Source organism: Mustelus asterias, chromosome 15, assembly GCF_964213995.1.
Source record: "Mustelus asterias chromosome 15, sMusAst1.hap1.1, whole genome shotgun sequence".
In the NCBI taxonomy this organism is placed as follows: domain Eukaryota; kingdom Metazoa; phylum Chordata; class Chondrichthyes; order Carcharhiniformes; family Triakidae; genus Mustelus; species Mustelus asterias.
This window is the reverse complement of record NC_135815.1, coordinates 35,006,183-35,025,465: the sequence shown is the minus strand read 5'-3', so window position 1 is coordinate 35,025,465 and position 19,283 is coordinate 35,006,183. Positions and strand designations below refer to the sequence as shown.

The window sequence follows — 19,283 nt, the reverse complement described above, 5'->3', positions numbered from 1 at the left end:
TTAGTCATGAATAGTGATGGACATCTATTGGGAGGACGAAGAAGCATCACAAATATTCCCAATCCTGTTCCTGCTTCCAGCAGCAGGATGGAATTTTACCATCTCAGAATTACCATATGGAATCTGGTTCTGTGAAGCTGTCTGTCAATGATATCAGCGAATGACTGTTAATGCTGTGATTGGCAATTGATTTATTATTGAAGCTCTGCAATACTATCAAGGTAGAAACAATTGCATTCCCACACAGAACACCAATTAACTTGCCACAATCCATAACAAGCCAGACAGTGAAACAAAATTAATGAATTTATTTAAATACTATTCTCCCCCTATCCTTTTAAAGGCTTTGCGTAGGGCAGTGGTTCCCAACCAGTGTGCTGTGAAGACCACCCTCCCTCCCCCCCCCCACTGTGCTCAAAATTCAAACTGGTTCAAAATTCAGGTAATTAAATTAAAACTAACCTTCTTCTTCAGCTCTGTGATTGGCATCTCCAAGACCCGACAAATCTTGGGCCTCGCGCACATGCGCCAGCTGGGAAAGAGCCACACGTGCATGGTTTAGATTTGGTCAGGACCATGTGCATGACCAACAAGCATGGTGGTACTGTGGTTAGCACTGCTGCCTCACAGCGCCAGGGACCAGCGTTCAATTCCGGCCTCGGGTCACTGTCTGTGTGGAGTTTGCACATTCTCCCCGTGTCTACGTGGGTTTCCTCCGGGCGCTCCGGTTTCCTCCCATAGTCCAAAGATGTGCGGGCTAGGTTGATTGGCCATGTTAAATTGATCCTAGTGTCAGAGGGATTAGCAGGGTAAATATGTGGGGTTATGGGAATATGGCCTGGGTGAGATTGTGGTCGGTGCAGACTCTATGGGCCGAATGGCCTCCTTCTGCACTGTAGGGATTCTATGATCTATGACTTGGGGCTGAAGCCAAAGGCCCCATGCTCTTGGACGAACTGCGAAAACTCAAAAAGGTGCAAAAACTCGGAGAAGTGAGAGAGACAGGGAGAGGTAAAAAAAAACAGGCAAGAGAACAGGGAGAAGTTTAAAATGAAGTTCCCAGTAAGGACGAAGACAGAAAACAAGAGGTGTGCCTCAATTTTGTTTTTACAGCATACAGGTGTGCCATGACATATAAAAGGTTGAGAACCACTGGTGTAGGGAATTCCTCATGAACCTGGTAGCTCAGTTAGATGATAATTGGATGCTTAATTCCGGAAATATTGCTTCAAATTCTACACCAGATAATACGTTTCTTCTTAAGTTTTTTGATTTTTACCAAAAAATATTAGAATTAATATTCCAGTTTCCAAATTCATTGGAAGTGGAGTATATTTCTTCAGTATTCGCTGAATTGTTAGAAGCATATTTTGCAGATGGAATAACTGATAGGTAAAGTGGATACAGGACCTTGCAATTGGTTAAGGACAGCACAGTATTGTTAGTCTGTGTCAAGCCAACTTATTCATTTTAATGCAGCCAGCTGACACTACTTTTCATATCTTAACAAAAGCTGAGCACATTTGAATTCCAAATCCTGCCATGTATAGACATGAACTTTGAAGCAGTATTTTCTCTCCTTTATACCAAAAACAAATCATTTTGCCTTTTAGCTGCCAAATACTTTGACCCAGGTGGATTATCAGGCCCAATTCCGAGCTCTACACTTTAGGAAGGATGTGAAGGTTTTGGAAAGGGTATAAAAGAGATTTACGAGAATGATTCCAGGGATGAGGGATTACTGTTATGTGGGTAGAATGAAAAAATTGAAGTTTGTTTCCTTTACAGCAGAGACCAAAAAAGGATTTCATAGGTGTTTAAAATCATGAAAGGTTTTAGAGTAAAGGGAAACCGTTCCCATAATTGAAAGGTCGATAACTAGAGGGGACAGATTTAAGGCGATTGGCAAAAGAACAAGAGGCAACATGAGGAGAAACTTTATGTTAAGAGTATTTGTGATTTGAAATGTATGGCCTGATGGGATGATGGATACAGATTCAATATTCACCTTTAAAGTGAATTTGCTAAATATGAAAAAAATACAGGGATACAAGAAAAGAGCAATGGAAGGTATTTTGAGAGACAGGATCTATAGGCATTTAGAGAGGCAAGGACTGATTAGGGACAGTCAGCATGGCTTTGTGAGTGGAAAATCATGTCTCACAAATTTGATTGAGTTTTTTGAAGGGGTAACCAAGAAGGTAGATGAGGGCAGTGCAGTTGATGTTATCTACATGGACTTTAGCAAGGCCTTTGACAAGGTACCACATGGTAGGTTGTTTCATAAAGTTAAATCTCACGGGATCCAGGGTGAGGTATCTAAATGGATATAAAATTGGCTTCTTGACAGAAGACAGAAGGTGGTTGTAGAGAGTTGTTTTTCAAACTGGAGGCCTGTGACCAGCGGTGTGCCTCAGGGATCAGTGCTGGGCCCACTGTTATTTGTCATTTATATTAATGATTTCGATGAGAATATAGGAGACATGGTTAGTAAGTTTGCAGATGACATCAAGATTGGTGGCATGATGGACAGTGAGGAAGGCTATCTCCAATTGCAGCAGGCTCTTGATCAATTGGGTCAGTGGGCTGACGAATGGCAGATGGAGTTTAATTTAGACAAATGTGAGGTAATGCATTTTGGTAGATTGAACCAGGGCAGGACTTACTCAGTTAATGGTAGGATGTTGGGGAGAGTTACAGAACAAAGAGATCTGGGGGTGCATGTTCATAGCTCCTTGTAAGTGGAGTCACAGGTGGACAGAGTGGGGAAGGCGGCATTCGGCATGCTTGGTTTCATCGGTCAGAACATTGAATACAGGAGTTGGGACGTCTTGTTGAAGTTGTACAAGACATTGGTAAGGCCACACTTGGAATACTGTGTACAATTCTGGTCACCCTATTATAGAAAGGAAATTATTAAACTAGAAAGAGTGCAGAAAAGATTTACTAGGATGCTACCGGGATTTGATGGATTGAGTTATAAGGAGAGGCTGAATAGACTGGGACTTTTTTCTCTGGAGCGTAGAAGGCTGAGGGGTGACCTTATAGGGGTCTATAAAATAATAAGGGCCAGACAAGGTAGATAGTCAATATCTTTTCCCAAAGGTAGGGGAGTCTAAAACTAGAGGGTATAGGTTTAAGGTGAGAGGGGAGAGATACAAAAGTGTCCAGAGGGGCAATTTTTTCACACAGAGGGTGGTGAGTGTCTGGAACAAGCTGCCAGAGGTAGTAGTAGAGGCGGGTACAATTTTATCTTTTAAAAAGCATTTAGATAGTTACATGCGTACGATGGGTATAGAGGGATATGGGCCAAATGCGGGCAATTGGGATTAGTTGAGGGGTTTTTTAAAAAAAGGGCGGCATGGACAAATTGGGCCGAAGGGCCTGTTTCCATGCTGTAAACCTCTATGACTATGATTAGGACTAATTGGTTTGCTCTTCAAAAGAACCAGTGCAGACTCAAAAGAGTGAATCACCTCCTTCTGAACTATTCTAGAATTATATGATCTTGAGGAATCCTGGGCAACTTATCAAGATTTCTTAATGTTGCAACAGCACGGACTTCAGAAGGCTAATGCAAAGACAGCTGAAAAAAAACTTTGACAGATGACATGTATGAGATCTTAATGTTTCTTCAATTTTTGTTATTAAATACACATTTACCCACCTTACAGCAAGAGGGGATGCTGGTTCAACTTTTGGCTTCTGTTTCTGCACTGACTCTTCGTCATGCTTGCTTTTCCAACCAAGCCATCCACTAGAAAATGGATCATAATAGTCATAGTCTGTTAAGGTTTAGGCAGAATGTAAATCTGCCAACCAGGCATCTATTTACTTTAAAATATCACCTCTACACAGTTAACAGAAAAAGCCACTCCCATCAGCCAAGACATAGCATTGAAAAAAAACACTTAGGCTGGGATTTACTGATCCCACCCACGGTGGGAATCGTCATGGGCGGGATGGAAAATTTGACGGGCTAACCAAGGGAGCACTGACTTTGGGGGAGAATTTCTGAATACTGGCCCTGAAATGTTTTACTATAATTCAATTGTGTGAACAATGACATTTCATGAACACAATTCTACTTAAAGCTTTTCTAATATATTTTAAATTTATACTTGAACTACAAGATTCCATCATTAACTGTGTTTTTAATTTTGTGTTAAATACCATTTTCTAATAAGAGCATAATAAACTTTTGGAACACAAGGCTTGATAAAGGACAACGAATACTGAAAGAATCCAACAATTATTACAGGCAACATCCAAGAGAACTGAAGAAAGATTGTGTTAGGCACAACATGAGCAGAAAAAGTGTCCCCAGCGTGCAGTAGATTGTCATTAATTGCTCATGAGGACTAAATACAATGTAAAACTCAGGAAGTTTGTATTCATTAACTGGAAGGGCAGCTATTAAAATTTGCAGTCTCATCTTCTCCGGAAGCTGATAAAACTGTGAATTGCAGCCTAGCAATTCATTTTGCAATATGCAAACCTAAGCAGAGTACAATGCAAAGACAAAGTTAATTTAAATCCATATCTGAAAAAGGTGAAAGAATGTGTCTGAATGTGAACATGCATGAAGTAGTATCTAAGAGGTCATCCAAGCCAGACGTGCATGAAAAGCAAATATCCCCATTTAACTTGAAAGCCCAAACCCCATTTAACCTTATTATAGGCATATAGGATAGAGCACAATTGAAGCAATTTGGCATGTAGTTTCAAAATGATCAAGAAGCAGTTCAATAACTTTGAATTCAATAAAAATCAACAAAGAAAACTGCATTCTTACCTAGCTGCATTAAATAAAGCTGATGTGAGCTTGCTGGCAACTGCTAAAGCAACATGCGATAGCAATGGCTGGGTACTACCCTGCAAATAGATGAACAGATAATGCTTCATCAAAATGGTGGGCAAAATCCTTTTATTTAATATTGGCTTTAGAAAGTTACCAGCAGAAAATGTAACTGTTGTAAATCATTTAATTCTCAATTGAAAATGCATTACATGAAACACATTCAAATAATGCATTATTTGCTGTTAACAGAGACTTATTTAGATGCATGGATGTTCTAAAATCACAATCTTGAATTGAGGGAGACTGAAAAGTATCACACACACCTCCAAAGCGTAGAAGAAACCAGCAAATGGACCAGAACCAACTGTTACATATTCTGACATAGCTGGTGGACTGCTTTTTACAGTAGCATTAAATCCACCTAGAACAGAGGCAGTCTTCAACTGATCAAATGGACAAAGGGTCATGATTCCTAACATAAAAGAGAAAGAAAAGTTATGACACAAATACATGGAAGGATGTTCCACTCTGCAGTAAACCATAAGGACATAATTGCTCCACTATGTAGCTTCCAGTACACGTAAATGCGCCCAATACTGCGAGTCTGACGGCCTTAAAATGGTTACCAGCAACATTTTTAGCACAGAGGAAGCTACATATATTAATATTGAGGCCTCGGATCTTTGCAGAAAAAAAGAACATGCATACACATTGCGCCTGTTTCAGCTGAACAAAATGCTGAACAAAATAAGTGATTGCCATTCGCTGGTTCATTCCTCAAGGCAATGTCTTGACCAGAGTCAAGCTGCCTGGTTTAAATTTTCAAACAATGCCTGGCAGTTAACTGTCAATCACCATTAACTGGTGCATTCTCCATGACAATGCCTCTACCAGAGTGTATTTGCCAACTAATCAGCACTCTCTTCTCATATAGTACAATGTTGTCTGAGTGCAAAACGAAAAGCTTTGACAAAATGGCCAGAATGCTCTGATTTTGTTCGTCCCACCATGGCTGCCAGTGAGAACGGAGAATTTAGCACTCATTCAAAACTACTGATTTTCCCAGCACCTCATCTCCTTCTGATAGTCAGTAAACCAAGCTGTCTGCAGATATTATTATGTCAAAAACCTTATGAGATGCTGTTACTTTTTCTAAGAATGGATTATTTCATTACCTATGCTTGCATGGTCCACTATCATATCAACATCCTGCAGGCCCCATTTCTTGTAAGTTAGTGGTGGAGGTTGAATGCTCTCAGCACCTGAAGCTGCAGCTGCAAGAATAACATAGCAAGACAGTAAAATATGCTGCTTTGAGGAACATAATGTTATTTATTTTGTGCAATAACTCAATTTACTTGTCAGACAAGGATTGTTATACAATAACAAATCCTGCTGGAGATGCCCTAATTTTCAGTTCTGCATTACTACCAAATGTAATGATACAAGGGAACCCCAAAATAGCAAATCCCTCGTAAGCTATGGTGGGAGATTCTCCAGAGAGACGGTGTTATTTGAGAGAGCAAATTTAGAGCTTGACTTCTAGCGAAATGAGAATTGTATAAAAAGTCTGACTTAGAAAAACATTCTCAGGATATAGGCATTGTCAGCAAGATTAGAATTTATTTCCCATCTCCAGGTGTCCTTGGGCAGGTGGTGATGAGCCTTCTTCTTGAACTGCTACTGTCTACATCATGACCTACACTTACTGTTAGGACAAAAACAACAACTAAACAGCTTTCCTTAGTATTGATGGATGGGTAATAATTTTATTAACAATTCCTCTGGTTAATTAAGCAAAGATGTTTTTTAAAAGTCACCATAATCCCTAGTTAATCAAGCAAAGATTTTTTTTTTATGTCACCATAATCCCAGATGACCAGACTGCTCTCCCCTTTACGGATCACCACATCTCAGACAAGGGGCAAGGTTGAGAAAGCAGGTCTTCATGAATAATCTCAGCCGGTACAGGAATTGAACTTGCGCTGTTAGCCTCACTCTGCATCACAAATCAGCTGTCCAGCCAACTGAGCTAACCGACCCCCTTGGTTAATCAAACATCCAGACTAGGACTCCCAGAGTTTGACAGCACCTATAGTGGGATCTCAAGGTGTGATAGTCAAACAAATTACTGCTGTCACCTCGGTCAGGTTTATGAAATCGCACACAACATTGCACTCCTAACCTCAAGATATGCTCCTCTCTCATTATCCTACCTAGTCAAGGCATCTTCTCTAAACTTCCACTTCTACCACTCACCTACCAATACTGCTCCCAAATGCCAATTGATCAGGGTAGACTGTGCAGTAGTTGTGGCACATTACAGAACAATTTTCAATCAAACTTTAGAAATAAAAATTAGCAACAAAACTGAAAAAAAGATATTCCACCTAGACAAAGTAAATGGATTGTAATGATTTGAAGACAACTTGCACTCCGATTGGAGAAGCTGCCTTGTTGCATCATGTCACACAAAGTTTCTCTTCTGCACAATATGACAAAATTATTTATAATAATTCATGCCTGCAGCATTTCTATTTCTGGCAGTTTCACAGTCCAGTGCACATACCATATTTCACGACAGATGATTTTCCAAATTCAAGGCACATCATAAATGAGTTCTGCAAATACTAGAGTGCTACTGTAATATTCAGAGAAACTTACAAATGAAGTGTTTGGGCGAAAATAATATTACTGGGGCAAAAATAATGGATTTCCTCCCTTATAAATCTCAGGTCTTCACTCTAGATTACAACAGCGTGAACATGACATTTATGACACCAAGATTGATGAACATAAACTGCCTCCCAGCACCACAACATTACTTGCTCTTTTTCTGTCTTTCATTAAAAAAAAGTGGTACCAATGTGGATGTGGGAGGCAGAGGGTGAACAGGAAAGGAGAAAGGGGCTCAGAAATTTAACCAGGGTGATTTTTTAAAATTTTGTTTCTTTAAAAATTATCAGCTGCTTCTTAGATCACATTTAAATTGAGAAATCTTAGATTTATGATTTTGGAGTATGTGACATTAGATTTGAATGATGCATTCATTATTTTAAAAAAATGATTACCAATCTCATCACAGATTTCACCATTGAAGACTAAGCAAAAATTAGTTTCTAAAATGATGGATATTCCAGCATTGCCAGGAGCCAAACAGCTTAAAAACACAGAACATTATTTCAATAGGTTTATCTTTTCTAGAAACCAGGCATTGATAAATTATTTTTTGCTATTTAAAATAAATGCTTTGCTCAGAATGATTAATACAGTATAACCAGCATAAGGTATGGATACTAATGCAACAGAGGCTTTCAAACTTAACTTCTGAGATACCAAGATTCAGCCGTGAATATTAGACAAGTTACAAGCATAATTTCTCTAGGAATGTTTTACTAGTGTTTTTTGCTACAGTATTCTAATAATAAAATAATTTTCTGCTATAGCCTTTAGAGGTTAACACTTGATTTCAGAGAAAAAACAAAATACTGCAGACACTGGAAATCTGAAATAAAAATGGAAAATACTCAACAGGTCAGGCGACATCTGCGGGGAGAAAACGAGTAAACGATCGGGATACTTTTTGGCCAACGGGAGCTCACCCATCAGCCGAAGAACCGGTTGCAACGACTGACCACATGCAATCTTGCATTTTCAGCTCATTAAATATACATCCTTGATATTACCTGATGGGGTTGAAAGTCCAGGTGCCATAATTAAAGGGCATCCAGACTTTCCCTTCCACCTTTGCCTGGCCACTGCTCCATCCTTTCCCACTGACACTTCCTCCATTCCTTGGTCATCCTCCATGCACACTGCACTGCCACCACCCAGTCTCAAGCATAGGCTGACATTTATAGGGGCACTCCCCAAAGAGGATAATACAGCCAAAATTCACTATTAATCATCATCATATCTACCTCACAGGTTGCACACCACTTATGTGCAGTCGTTAAAAGTGATGTTCTGATTACTCGCTGGTGGGGAACTTAATTTGGAGAAAATTTAATTCCAGCAGCTATACTTTTAATGAGCATGCATGATATGCAAAAGAGCTTCCAGACATCGCTCATTGGGAAGATAAACCTGTTGTTAACACGCCTTTAAAGTCCCGAGACCATAACTGCTAAAGTTCATCCCACCATCAGGAAACTGTGTTTTGGCCTCCCACCAAAGTAAGTTCCCTTGCCCACCAAGCTTCCTGCTCCTGGTGAGACAAGAAGATTCCACCCATTAGCTCTATTTCTCACCACAGACATTGTCTTATGTGCTGAATATTTCCATGCTCGATTTCAGGAGTTTGGATTTTGGCATCGAGGAGTGTCAGACTAGCAGAAAACCTCCCACCCTTTCCCCCAGTACATTTTGAAAGCTGCTGGCATAAAGAAACCAAAATGCAATTAAAATTTTTACCATAAATATAATTAATACACCAAGCATAATATTTTTAAAAACATTACCTCTTGCCACCTGGTTTCGACAGGCCCGCAGAGACTGAAAGAGACTGAATCCATCAATTGTTACAAGCGCAGCTGGATAGAGAATACTCAATTCCTCGTGCTTAGAAAACAAAATGAGAATTCCAATTCCAGTCATAATACAGCAAGAAATCATTGGAATAACACAAAATTATCTCAAAGACTATAGCTTCTTTTACATTTTTTAGTCATTTATGAGATGTGGGCATCGCTGGTTAGGCCAGTGTTTATCGCATTTCAGAAGGTGGTGATGAGCTGCCTTCTTGAACCACTGCAGTCCCTGAGGTGTTGGTACACTCACAGTGCTATTAGGGTGGGAATTCCAGGATTTTCACCCAGTGACAGTGAAGGAACAGCAGTATATCTCCAGACAGGATGGTGAGTGACTTGGAGGGGAACTGCCAGGTGGTGGTATTCCTCGGTATCTACTGCTCCTGTCCTTCTAGTTGGGAGTGGTTGTGGGTTTGGAAGGTGCCGCTTAAGGAACCTTCATGAGTTCCTGCAATGCATCTTATAGTTGATACACACGGTTGCCACTGTTCATCGACAGTGGAGGGATTGCATGTTTGTGGAAAAGCTAGCAATCAAGTGGGCTACTTTGACCTGGATGGTGTCAAGCTTCTTGAGTATGGTTGGAGTCTGCAACAAGTTGAGAGGAGAATTCTATGGATTGTCAATTATTAAGGTGGCAAAAAAGCTGGTCAGATTTATTCTAGTTATTTTCAGACACTAAGCAGATATACCCTTGCAGACACTGCGGAGGTGATTCTCTCATCCCGACGCGCGTACATCTTCGAGCACCGGATATCCAGCGCGGTCAGGACCAAGCTGGAAACCGGTGGGAGCAGCGGGTAAGTTATTTTAATCTTATTTGATGATAATTTAAATGTCATTATCGGGCCTGGGACGGAATTCTCCGGGCCCGATAACATCTCCCACCCACCAATACAATTTCACTCCGGCAGGGTTTACAGTAGCTCCCCACTTTCGGGGAACCAGCGATCAGGGCGGACTGGGGGGTGGTCTGGAGATCGGGGCTGGCCCAGGAATGGTAATGGGGGCTGCGATGGGGGGAGGGGGGGGGGGGGGTCGGGCAGCACTGCGAGGGTCCCAGGCTAGCCAGCGATCGAGCTGGCCAACAAACTGCAGGCTGACAGATCGGGGCCACTGCGCATTTGCAAAGGCCCAGAACTGTCAGATTCTGGTGTGAATAGGCCCCACCCCCAAACTTTTAATGATATTCACGATTGTGACCTCTGCATTGCAGAGTGTGGGAGATTCAAGTGTGAACTCGCAGTGTAAAAACAATCGTGATTAACACCGGTTTTCCCACGAATTCAACATTTAGAACGTTTTTGGGAGAACTGCCCCCTGCATTTTTGAAAATCAGGCAATAAAATCTTTTCTCACTTTTCCATCAGGAAATACATAGCAGCTGTCCTCTCTTATGTAATGTTTGTATTGTTTTATTATCGAGTAACTTGCTTTTATAACCTCCATATGGCTGATAGACAGCATAAGAAAATTCAATCCTCTCTCTCCTCCAAGCTTAATTGTAGGAGATGAATATAGTCATAGAATGGCAAGTTAGAAGTGCAACTGTACAACAATAAAGTCTTCAACAACTCTGAAAACATGGGTGCACAAATCACTCCCATGCAATATTACCATCACAAAAATTAACATGTTAGAGGATTACTTTAAATTATATTTTCCCTGTTTCACCAAGATAAGCCCAATTCACAGAGGGAATTGTGTCTCTTAATCAAGGATAATTTTTTTTGTTGCTTTGTTTTGCACTAAAGACTGAATGGTCCAATAAATAAGACAACATCAACTAAATATACCAGTTCACCAAACTCAGCTTAAAAATACGATCCTAAAATTACTACTCAGACTCCACAAGGCATAACAACCTTGTAACCTACCCCACAAATATTGCAAGATAAACATGAAAATAACCCTTGACTTTGTAATTAACTATGGAAAAAAGCTCCTTAACCTAACCCAGTTAGGTTGAACTGCACCACTTCTGTGTAATCTAGTCAAACAGGAAAATCTGCTGTTATCATGCTCTGGGAATCAGAGGTGCTGATTAATCAAATATTCCTGTTAACTAAGAGGCGAGGTGAGTCCTGTGTTTTCATCCAATCTGAAAGCTCAGCACGGGTGTTGAGGTCTCGTGAGAAGTAGAGGAGTGTACGGATCTCGAAAGCAATGTAGAAGGGACATTGTGCTGCAGAACAGGAGGAGGTTCAGACTGGAGCGAGGGCAGGCCGCCAATAATAACTACCGATGTGACTGACATCGCCAGTCAAAAAACAGACCCAACCCCAGAATTCCAGTTGAGGGAATTCTGTTTGGCAGAGTACTAGAAAACAAAATTTTACTGTACTTCCAAATATCTCACACGGTAAAAATACAAACCAAGTAATTTGATAAATCCCCCAGCACATTATACAGACATCTTTACCAGTGGCTACCATGGTGTAGGTACTATACGAGATATCTAATAAATATTTAGATAATAAAAATACGATATCATCTATTCAGCAGCATTGCATATGCACTACATAATCAGGTCTGGTTAACAGAGTGCCTTATCCAATCAGTTTCTAAAATGCTTTGCAAAAGCTCACCTGCTCTGTCACACCAGGATGTCTGGGAATCTCGTATGTCCGACACTTCAATTGCAGGACTGGGTCTTCATTTAAAAGTTGTGCCAAAAGGAGTACTCCATTCTACACAAAAAACAAAGAATGAATTCTTCTAACAACAATGTAAAGAAACAACAGTTGTCACTGTCCACTTTCTTAAGCAGACAACCAGCTTTACAGCACCATTAATTTTAATCACTTTCGGTTCATGCTAGGTGAGACTATGGAGAGTTATTCACTATTCTCCATTTAAAAATATTTAACTTTGAACCAAATCCTGCAAAGTGGAGTAGCAGGTTTCCCCATTCCTGGATGTGTGGCACCAATCCAAGAGGGAGTGAGGTGGACAAGTGTGGACCAAGTTTGCATCAATGGGAAATTAATTACAATGAATTTGATGAAAGGTCATCGACCTGAAATGGTAACTCTGCTTTTTTCCCCACAGATGTTGCCGGACCTGCTGACTAAATTTGTATTTGGTGATCTCTCCAACTTTAATCAACATTCTGCCATAATAAGTATAAATCTACCAATACCCACTGTCAAAAAAAGTTACTGACAATCTTCTACTGAAACTGTGAACACTGACTGAACATGAAGGAGCAGCAATGCTTCACAAATCCTGCAGCATAATAATGTTATTGCTGCTATGCTGCTCTAGGGCAAGAATTTGCAATTCCTCAGATAATGAAGTGGTCTGTGCCTGCACACAGCAAAAACTGAACAACATCCAGGCTTAGGCTGCCAAGTGGCAAGTAACATACATCCCTGATTAAGTGCCAGGCAAACACCATCTCCAACAAGATTTTAATATTTCCTCCTTGATAACAAAAATGTCAAATGCTGACCCAGCTGCACCCACCTCACCCCACAACCCCCTCATTCTGAAAAATATTCTGGAGGAATATACATACGATATATAATGTGGCTAAAAGCCTGTCAGAAGCTTGATTTTCTGCAGCAGTGGCTAACCTCCTGATTTCTCAAAGCTTGGAGCATAAGACCTCCAAATAACACACCATTCAGACATATATTGCTCCATAAAAAATTCCTAACATGAGTCCAAAAAAATATATTTTACCAATATGGCCTTGCATCTTCGAGTTCTATCCAACAATTTACTTCCAAAGTAATATTCTGGATCAATGTTTTCTCTAGAAAATTATCCTTCAGATACCTTCAAGCTGAAAAGCCAAGTTTATCCAATCTTTCCTGCTAACTCAACACAACTGGCACTGGTCACAGCTTTGCAGCTTGTCTCTGCACATTCTCTAGCATTTGGCAGTCTCTTATTTCTTGGTGACTAGAAATAGGCATATTATTCAAGGTATGGTTTGCCAGTGCACAGATATTAGTCCATGCCTCCCTTTGACTTGTGTCCCATTTTTGTGACTATATAGTATTGGTGAACATATTTAACAGAGCCCATAAGACATCTGGGTCGCTTTCAGTTTCATCCACATCCATGCAATATGCATGCCATTGGGCAGCACGGTGGCACAGTAGTTAGCACTGCTGCCTCACAGCACCAGGGACGCAGGTTCAATTCCCGGCTTGGGTCACTGTCTGTGTGGAGTTTGCACATTTTCCTCGTGTCTGCGTGGGTTTCCTCCGGGGGCTCCGGTTTCCTCCCTCAGTCAAAAGATGAGCAGGTTCGGCAGATTGGCCATTCTAAATTGCCCCTTTGTGTCGGGGGACTAGCTAGGGTAAATGCATGGGGTAATGGGGGTAGGGCCTGGGTGGGATTGTGGTCGGTGCAGACTCGATGGGCCGAATGGCCTCCTTCTGCACTGTATGATTCTATGATCTAATGTTTCATTCCCAGATGTAGCATTCACATTTGTCTACCAAACAAATTTCATCTGTTATTGTTCTGTCCACATATATTTTTCTCACTGCAATTTCTGAGCTAACTCCTTCAGTTAATCTTCCTGATTTGATATCATCTGCAACGGTGATAATTTTGCTTTCAATTTCCGAACTGGATAATTTATTTAAATTAGAAACCTTATTGGGAACCAAACCAAGATTTCTTGCTCAGAACATCCCTCAACCGGCATAAATATTTCCACAAGCACTTGTTGCTTCCTTCTCTTCAGGGTAGTCTTTTATCACGAGGTGTTTATAATCATAAGGGTTCCAGAGACAAGAGTTGAAAGGAAGAAATTGTTCCCATTGGCAGAAGGAGTGAATGCAGGTTTAAGGAGACTGACAAAAGAGAGAGATGACAACCCAAATAGATTGTAGAAAGCCCGATAATGTGGTGCCCCTTGACTTCAAAATGACATTTGATTAAGTTCCAAGCAAAAGCCCTTAAACTGAAAACCATTAGGTACTGCCTGACTGCTCAGTGTTCCCAGCATTTTCAAAGAACAAAGAAAAGTACAGCACAGGAACAGGCCCTTTGGCCCTCCAAGCCTGTGCTGATCATGATGCCCTAACTAAACTAAAAAAAAAACCTTCTGCCCTTACTCAGTCCATATCCCTCTATTCCCTCCCTATTCATGTACCCATCCAGAGGCCTTTTAAATGTTGCTAATGTGTCCGCTTCCACCACCTTCTCTGACAGCGTGTTCCAGGCATCCACCACGCTGTGTGCAAAACTTCCCCTGCACGTCTCCCTTAAACTTTCCCCCTCTCACCTTGAGCCTGTGCCCCCTTGTAATTGACACTTCCACTCTAGGAAAAAGCCTCTGACTATCCACCCTGTTTATGCCTCTCAATTTTGTAGATCTCTATCAGGTCTCCCCTCAGCCTCCATCTTTCCAGTGAAAACAATCCTAGTTTATTGAACCTCTCCTCATACTCAACACCCTCGAGACCAGGCAACAGCTTCTTCCCTGCTGTCATCAGACTTTTGAATGGAACTATCTCGCATGAAGTTGATCTTTCTCTACGCCCTAGCTATGACTGTAACACTACATTCTGCACTCTCTCCTTTACTTCCTTATGTACGGTATGCTTTGTCTGTATAGCGCGCAAGAAACAATACTTTTCACTGTATACGAATACATGTAACAATAACAAATCAAATCAAAAACATCTTAGTTAACCTTTTTTGCACTCTCTCCAAAGCTTCCATGTCCTTCTGGTAGTGTGGTGATCAGAACTGCACGCAATACTCCAAATGCAGCCTAACCAAGGTTTTATTTGGCTGCAAGATGATTTCCCAACTCTTGTACTCAATGCCCCAGCTGATGAAGGTGAGCATGCCATATGCTTTCTTAATTACCTTGGCCATCTGTGTTACCACTTTTAGGGAACTGTGGACCTGCACACCCAGATCCCTCTGTATGTTAATGTTCCTAAGGGTTCTGCCATTGAGAGTATAATTCACACCTAAATTTGATCCTCCAAAATACATCATAGAACTCTACAGTGCAGAAGATGGCCATTCAGCCCATCGAGTCTGCACCGACCACAATCCCACCCAGACCCTATTCCCATAACCCCACATATTTACCCTGTTAATCCCCTGACACTAGAGTCAATTTAGCGTGGTCAATCCACCTAACCCACACATCTTTGGGCCTTTTGCGAGGACATCACCTCACATTTGTCCGGATTAAATTCCAGCTGCCATTTCTGTGCCCAAGTCTCAAATCTATCTATAATCCTGTTGTATCCTCTGACAATCCCCGGCAACTCCACCAACTTTCATGTCATCCACACACCCAATCCATTTACCTCCAGATCATTTATATACATATATATACTACAAACAAAAGAAGTCCCAGCACTGATCCCTACGGAACACTACTAGCGACAGATCTCCATTCTGAAAAACACCCTTCCACCGCTACTCTCTCTATTCTATAACCAAATCAGTTCTGTATCCATCTTGCCAGCTCACCCCAAATCCCATGTGATTTTAGTTTTTGTACCAGTCTGCCATGTGGGACCTTGTCAAGTGCCTTACTTAAGTCCATATAAACTACATCCACAGCCCTTCCCTCATCAATTATCTTTGGCACCTCTTCAAAAAACTCAATCAAGTTAGTGAGACATGACTTTCCCCATATAAAAACATGCTGTCTGTCACTAACCAGTCCATTTTCTTCCAAATGTGCATACATCCTCTCCAAAAGCTTCCCCACTACTGACATCAGGCTCACCGGCCTATAATTTCCATGATTATCTCTACTTCCTTTCTTAAACAAGGGAACAACATTGTCTATTCTCCAGTCCTCTGGAACCTCGCCTGTGGTCAAAGAGGATGTGAAGATATCTGTTAAGGCCCCAGCTATTTCTCCCCTTGCCTCCCCCAGTAACCTGGGATAGATCCCATCCAGCCCTGGGGACTTGTCTATCTTAATGCCATTTAGGATACCCAACACTTCCTCCTTCGATATATTGACATTCTCTAGAGCATTCACACACTATCCCTGACCTCAACATCCACCATGTCCTTTTCCTTGGTGAATACTGATACAAAGTACTCATTAAGGATCTCACCCACTTCCTGTGGCTCCAACCATAACTTCCCTCTATTGTCCTTGAACGGGCCTACTCTTTCTCGTACTACCTTCTTGGTCCCAATGTATGCATAAAAAGCATTGGGATTCTCCTTGATCCTGTTTGCTAAAGAGATTTCATGGCCCCTTTTAGCCCTCCCAATTCCGCATTCCTACTTTCACTATACTTCTCAAGGGTTTCGTCAGTTTTTAGATGCCTAGACTATCGTATGCTTCCCCTTTCCTTTTGACTAAGTTTACAATTTCTCTCGTCATCCAGGCTTCCCAAATCCTGCCATTTTTATCCTTCATTTTTGTGGGGACTTGACTGTCTTGCACTTCAATCAACTGGCGTTTGAAAGCCTCACCCATGCCAAATATAGATTTGCCCTCAAAAGCCACACCCAATCCACATTCCCAGTTTCTGTCTAATTTGGATGTAATTAGGCCTTGCCCAATTAAACACCCTCACCCGAGGGCCATTCTTGTCCTTATCCATGACTCCCCGAAATCTTATGGAATTATGGTCCCTAAGCCAAAAATGCTCCCCCACTGAAACATCAATCAGCTGACCTGGCTCATTCCCCAATACGTCTAATATGGCCCTGTCCCTGGTTGGATTGTCAACCATAAAAAGCATTCTTTCTGGATATATGACAACTTGGTATGGTTCCTGCTCTGCCCATGACTGCAAGGAACTACAAAAGGTCGTGAATGTAGCCCAATCCATCACGCAAACCAGCCTCCCATCCATTGACTCTGTCTACATTTCCCGCTGCCTCGGCGAAGCAGCCAGCATAATTAAGGACCCCACACACCCCCGACATTCTCTCTTCCACCTTCTTCCGTTGGAAAAAAGATGCAAAGGTCTGAGGTCACGTACCAAGCGACCCAAGAACAGCTTCTTCCCTGCTGCTGTCAGACTTTTGAATGGACTTACCTTGCATTAAGTTGATCTTTCTCTACACCCTAGCTATGACTGTAACACTACATTCTGCACTCTCTTGTTTCCTTCTCTATGAACGGTATGCTTTGTCTATGTAGCGTTCAAGAAACAATACTTTTCACTGTATGTTAATACATGTGACAATAATAAACCAAATCAAAAAACATACTGCATCAAAAAGCCCTCCTGCAGACATCTAACCAATTACTCTCCATCCAAGCCCCTGGCTGTAAACGAGTCCCAGTCAAAATGGGGGAAGTTACAGTCACAACTTTAACTTCCACAACTACCCTGCTTTTTCACACCTTTTCAGTATCTGACTCCTGTCTCTTGCAGGCTGTTGGGAGGTCTATAATACGCTCCCAACATTGTGACTTCACCCTTCCTATTCCTGAGCTCCACCCATAATGCCTCACTGCAAGATCCCTCCAATGTGTCCTCCCTTAACACAGCAATGGTGTGCTCCCAAATCAGCAAAGCATCTCCCCCATCCCTTTTGTTTCTCCTTCTGCTCGCCTAAAACAACATTATCCCGGAATGTTAAGCTGCTGGTCCTGTCCCTCCTTTAACCATGTCTCCGTAATTGCAATAACATTATAATTCCATGCAGTAATTCAGGCTGTCAGTTCATCTGTCTTACGTGTTATACTTCTTGCATGGAAGCAAACGCAATCCAGACCTCCAGTCCTGCCGAGCACCAAGACTTCCCTTTGCGCTATGTTTATCTCAGTCTCACTTTTCTTCCCCAGTCCCGACACTTACTGGCATGCTGTTCCGGCTCCTACCCCTCTGTCATACTAGTTTCAACCCTCCTGAACAGCACAAGCAAATCTCCCACCCAGGATATTGGTGCCCCTCCAGTTCAGGTGCAACCCGTCCTTCTTGCACAGGTCCCACTTTCCCCAGAAGACATCCCAGGGATCCATATATCCGATATCCTCCCTCCTATACCAGTTCTCTAGCTACATGTTCAAATGTACTATCTCCCTATTCCAAGCCTCACTAGCATGTGGAATGGGGAGTAATCCTGACATTACTACCCTACAGGTCCTGCTTTTTAGCTCCCTACCCAACTCCCTAAATTGTTTCACAGGACCTCTTCCTGCCTATGTCATTGGTGCCAAGGTGGACAATGACATCTGTCTGATACCCTCCCATTTCAGGATGCCCTATACCGGCTCAGAGACATCCAGGGCCCTAGCACCATCCTAGAGTCTCGTTTGCGGCCACAGAAACGCCTGTCTGTGCCCCTGGCTATCGAGTTTCAAAATGAACTACTCTGGTTAAGCACTTCTAATACTAATAAAACTCCATGCTAACACTTTGGGCAGCATAAGGAGGAAGACAGTTTGCATGTAAGGATGCCTGAAAAGAGGAAGTTATTTTGAAGGAAACCTCAGTTAACCTGCATAGAATTACATGGAATACAAGGCATAAAAACAGACCATTCCACTAAACCAATCTACATTGACATTTATGCTCCACTTGGATCCAATATGAACTGGGAAACCAACTACAGAATATCATAAAGTGATTACAAAAAAGAATATTCAGCTGTCAGGCAGCACCTCATGATGAGAGAAAGAGTTAACATTTCAGGTCAAAGCCCTATCGTCAAATGTCAGAGATGCAACAGATTTTAAGCAAGTCAGGAAATCGGGAAAGTTTATGATTGGGTGGAGGGCAGAAGCAATTAAATAGCAAAAGGAGATGTCAATGGGCCAAGTAAAGTAACGAAAGATGGGTCAAGAGGGGTATAAATGGGAAAAGCAGCGTAATCACCAACTGTCATCTGAAATAAAAACAGGGCAGAGGTTACAATCTCCCCTTGCCCTTTCTTTGCATTTGTACTTGCTTAAAACATGTTGCATCTCTAATATTTTCCAGTTCTGATAAAAGGTTGTTGACGGCACGGTGGCACAGTGGTTAGCATTGCTGCCTCACAGT

The 19,283-nt window shown here is 41.7% G+C and overlaps 1 protein-coding gene across 2 annotated transcripts in view; it reads right to left on the bottom strand.

Annotated features, from left to right (window-relative positions):
• rab3gap2 (RAB3 GTPase activating protein subunit 2 (non-catalytic)) overlaps positions 1 to 19,283 on the bottom strand; it is a 90,728-nt gene that overhangs the window by 45,176 nt on the left and 26,269 nt on the right. For both annotated transcript variants that reach the window (XM_078229761.1, XM_078229762.1), the window contains exons 7-12: positions 11,919 to 12,020; positions 9,262 to 9,361; positions 5,977 to 6,075; positions 5,125 to 5,273; positions 4,796 to 4,875; positions 3,668 to 3,757 (exon numbers count right to left, since the gene is read on the bottom strand). In XM_078229761.1, the coding sequence (XP_078085887.1) occupies positions 3,668 to 3,757; positions 4,796 to 4,875; positions 5,125 to 5,273; positions 5,977 to 6,075; positions 9,262 to 9,361; positions 11,919 to 12,020 (620 nt within the window). The remainder of the gene's footprint in view (positions 1 to 3,667; positions 3,758 to 4,795; positions 4,876 to 5,124; positions 5,274 to 5,976; positions 6,076 to 9,261; positions 9,362 to 11,918; positions 12,021 to 19,283) is intronic.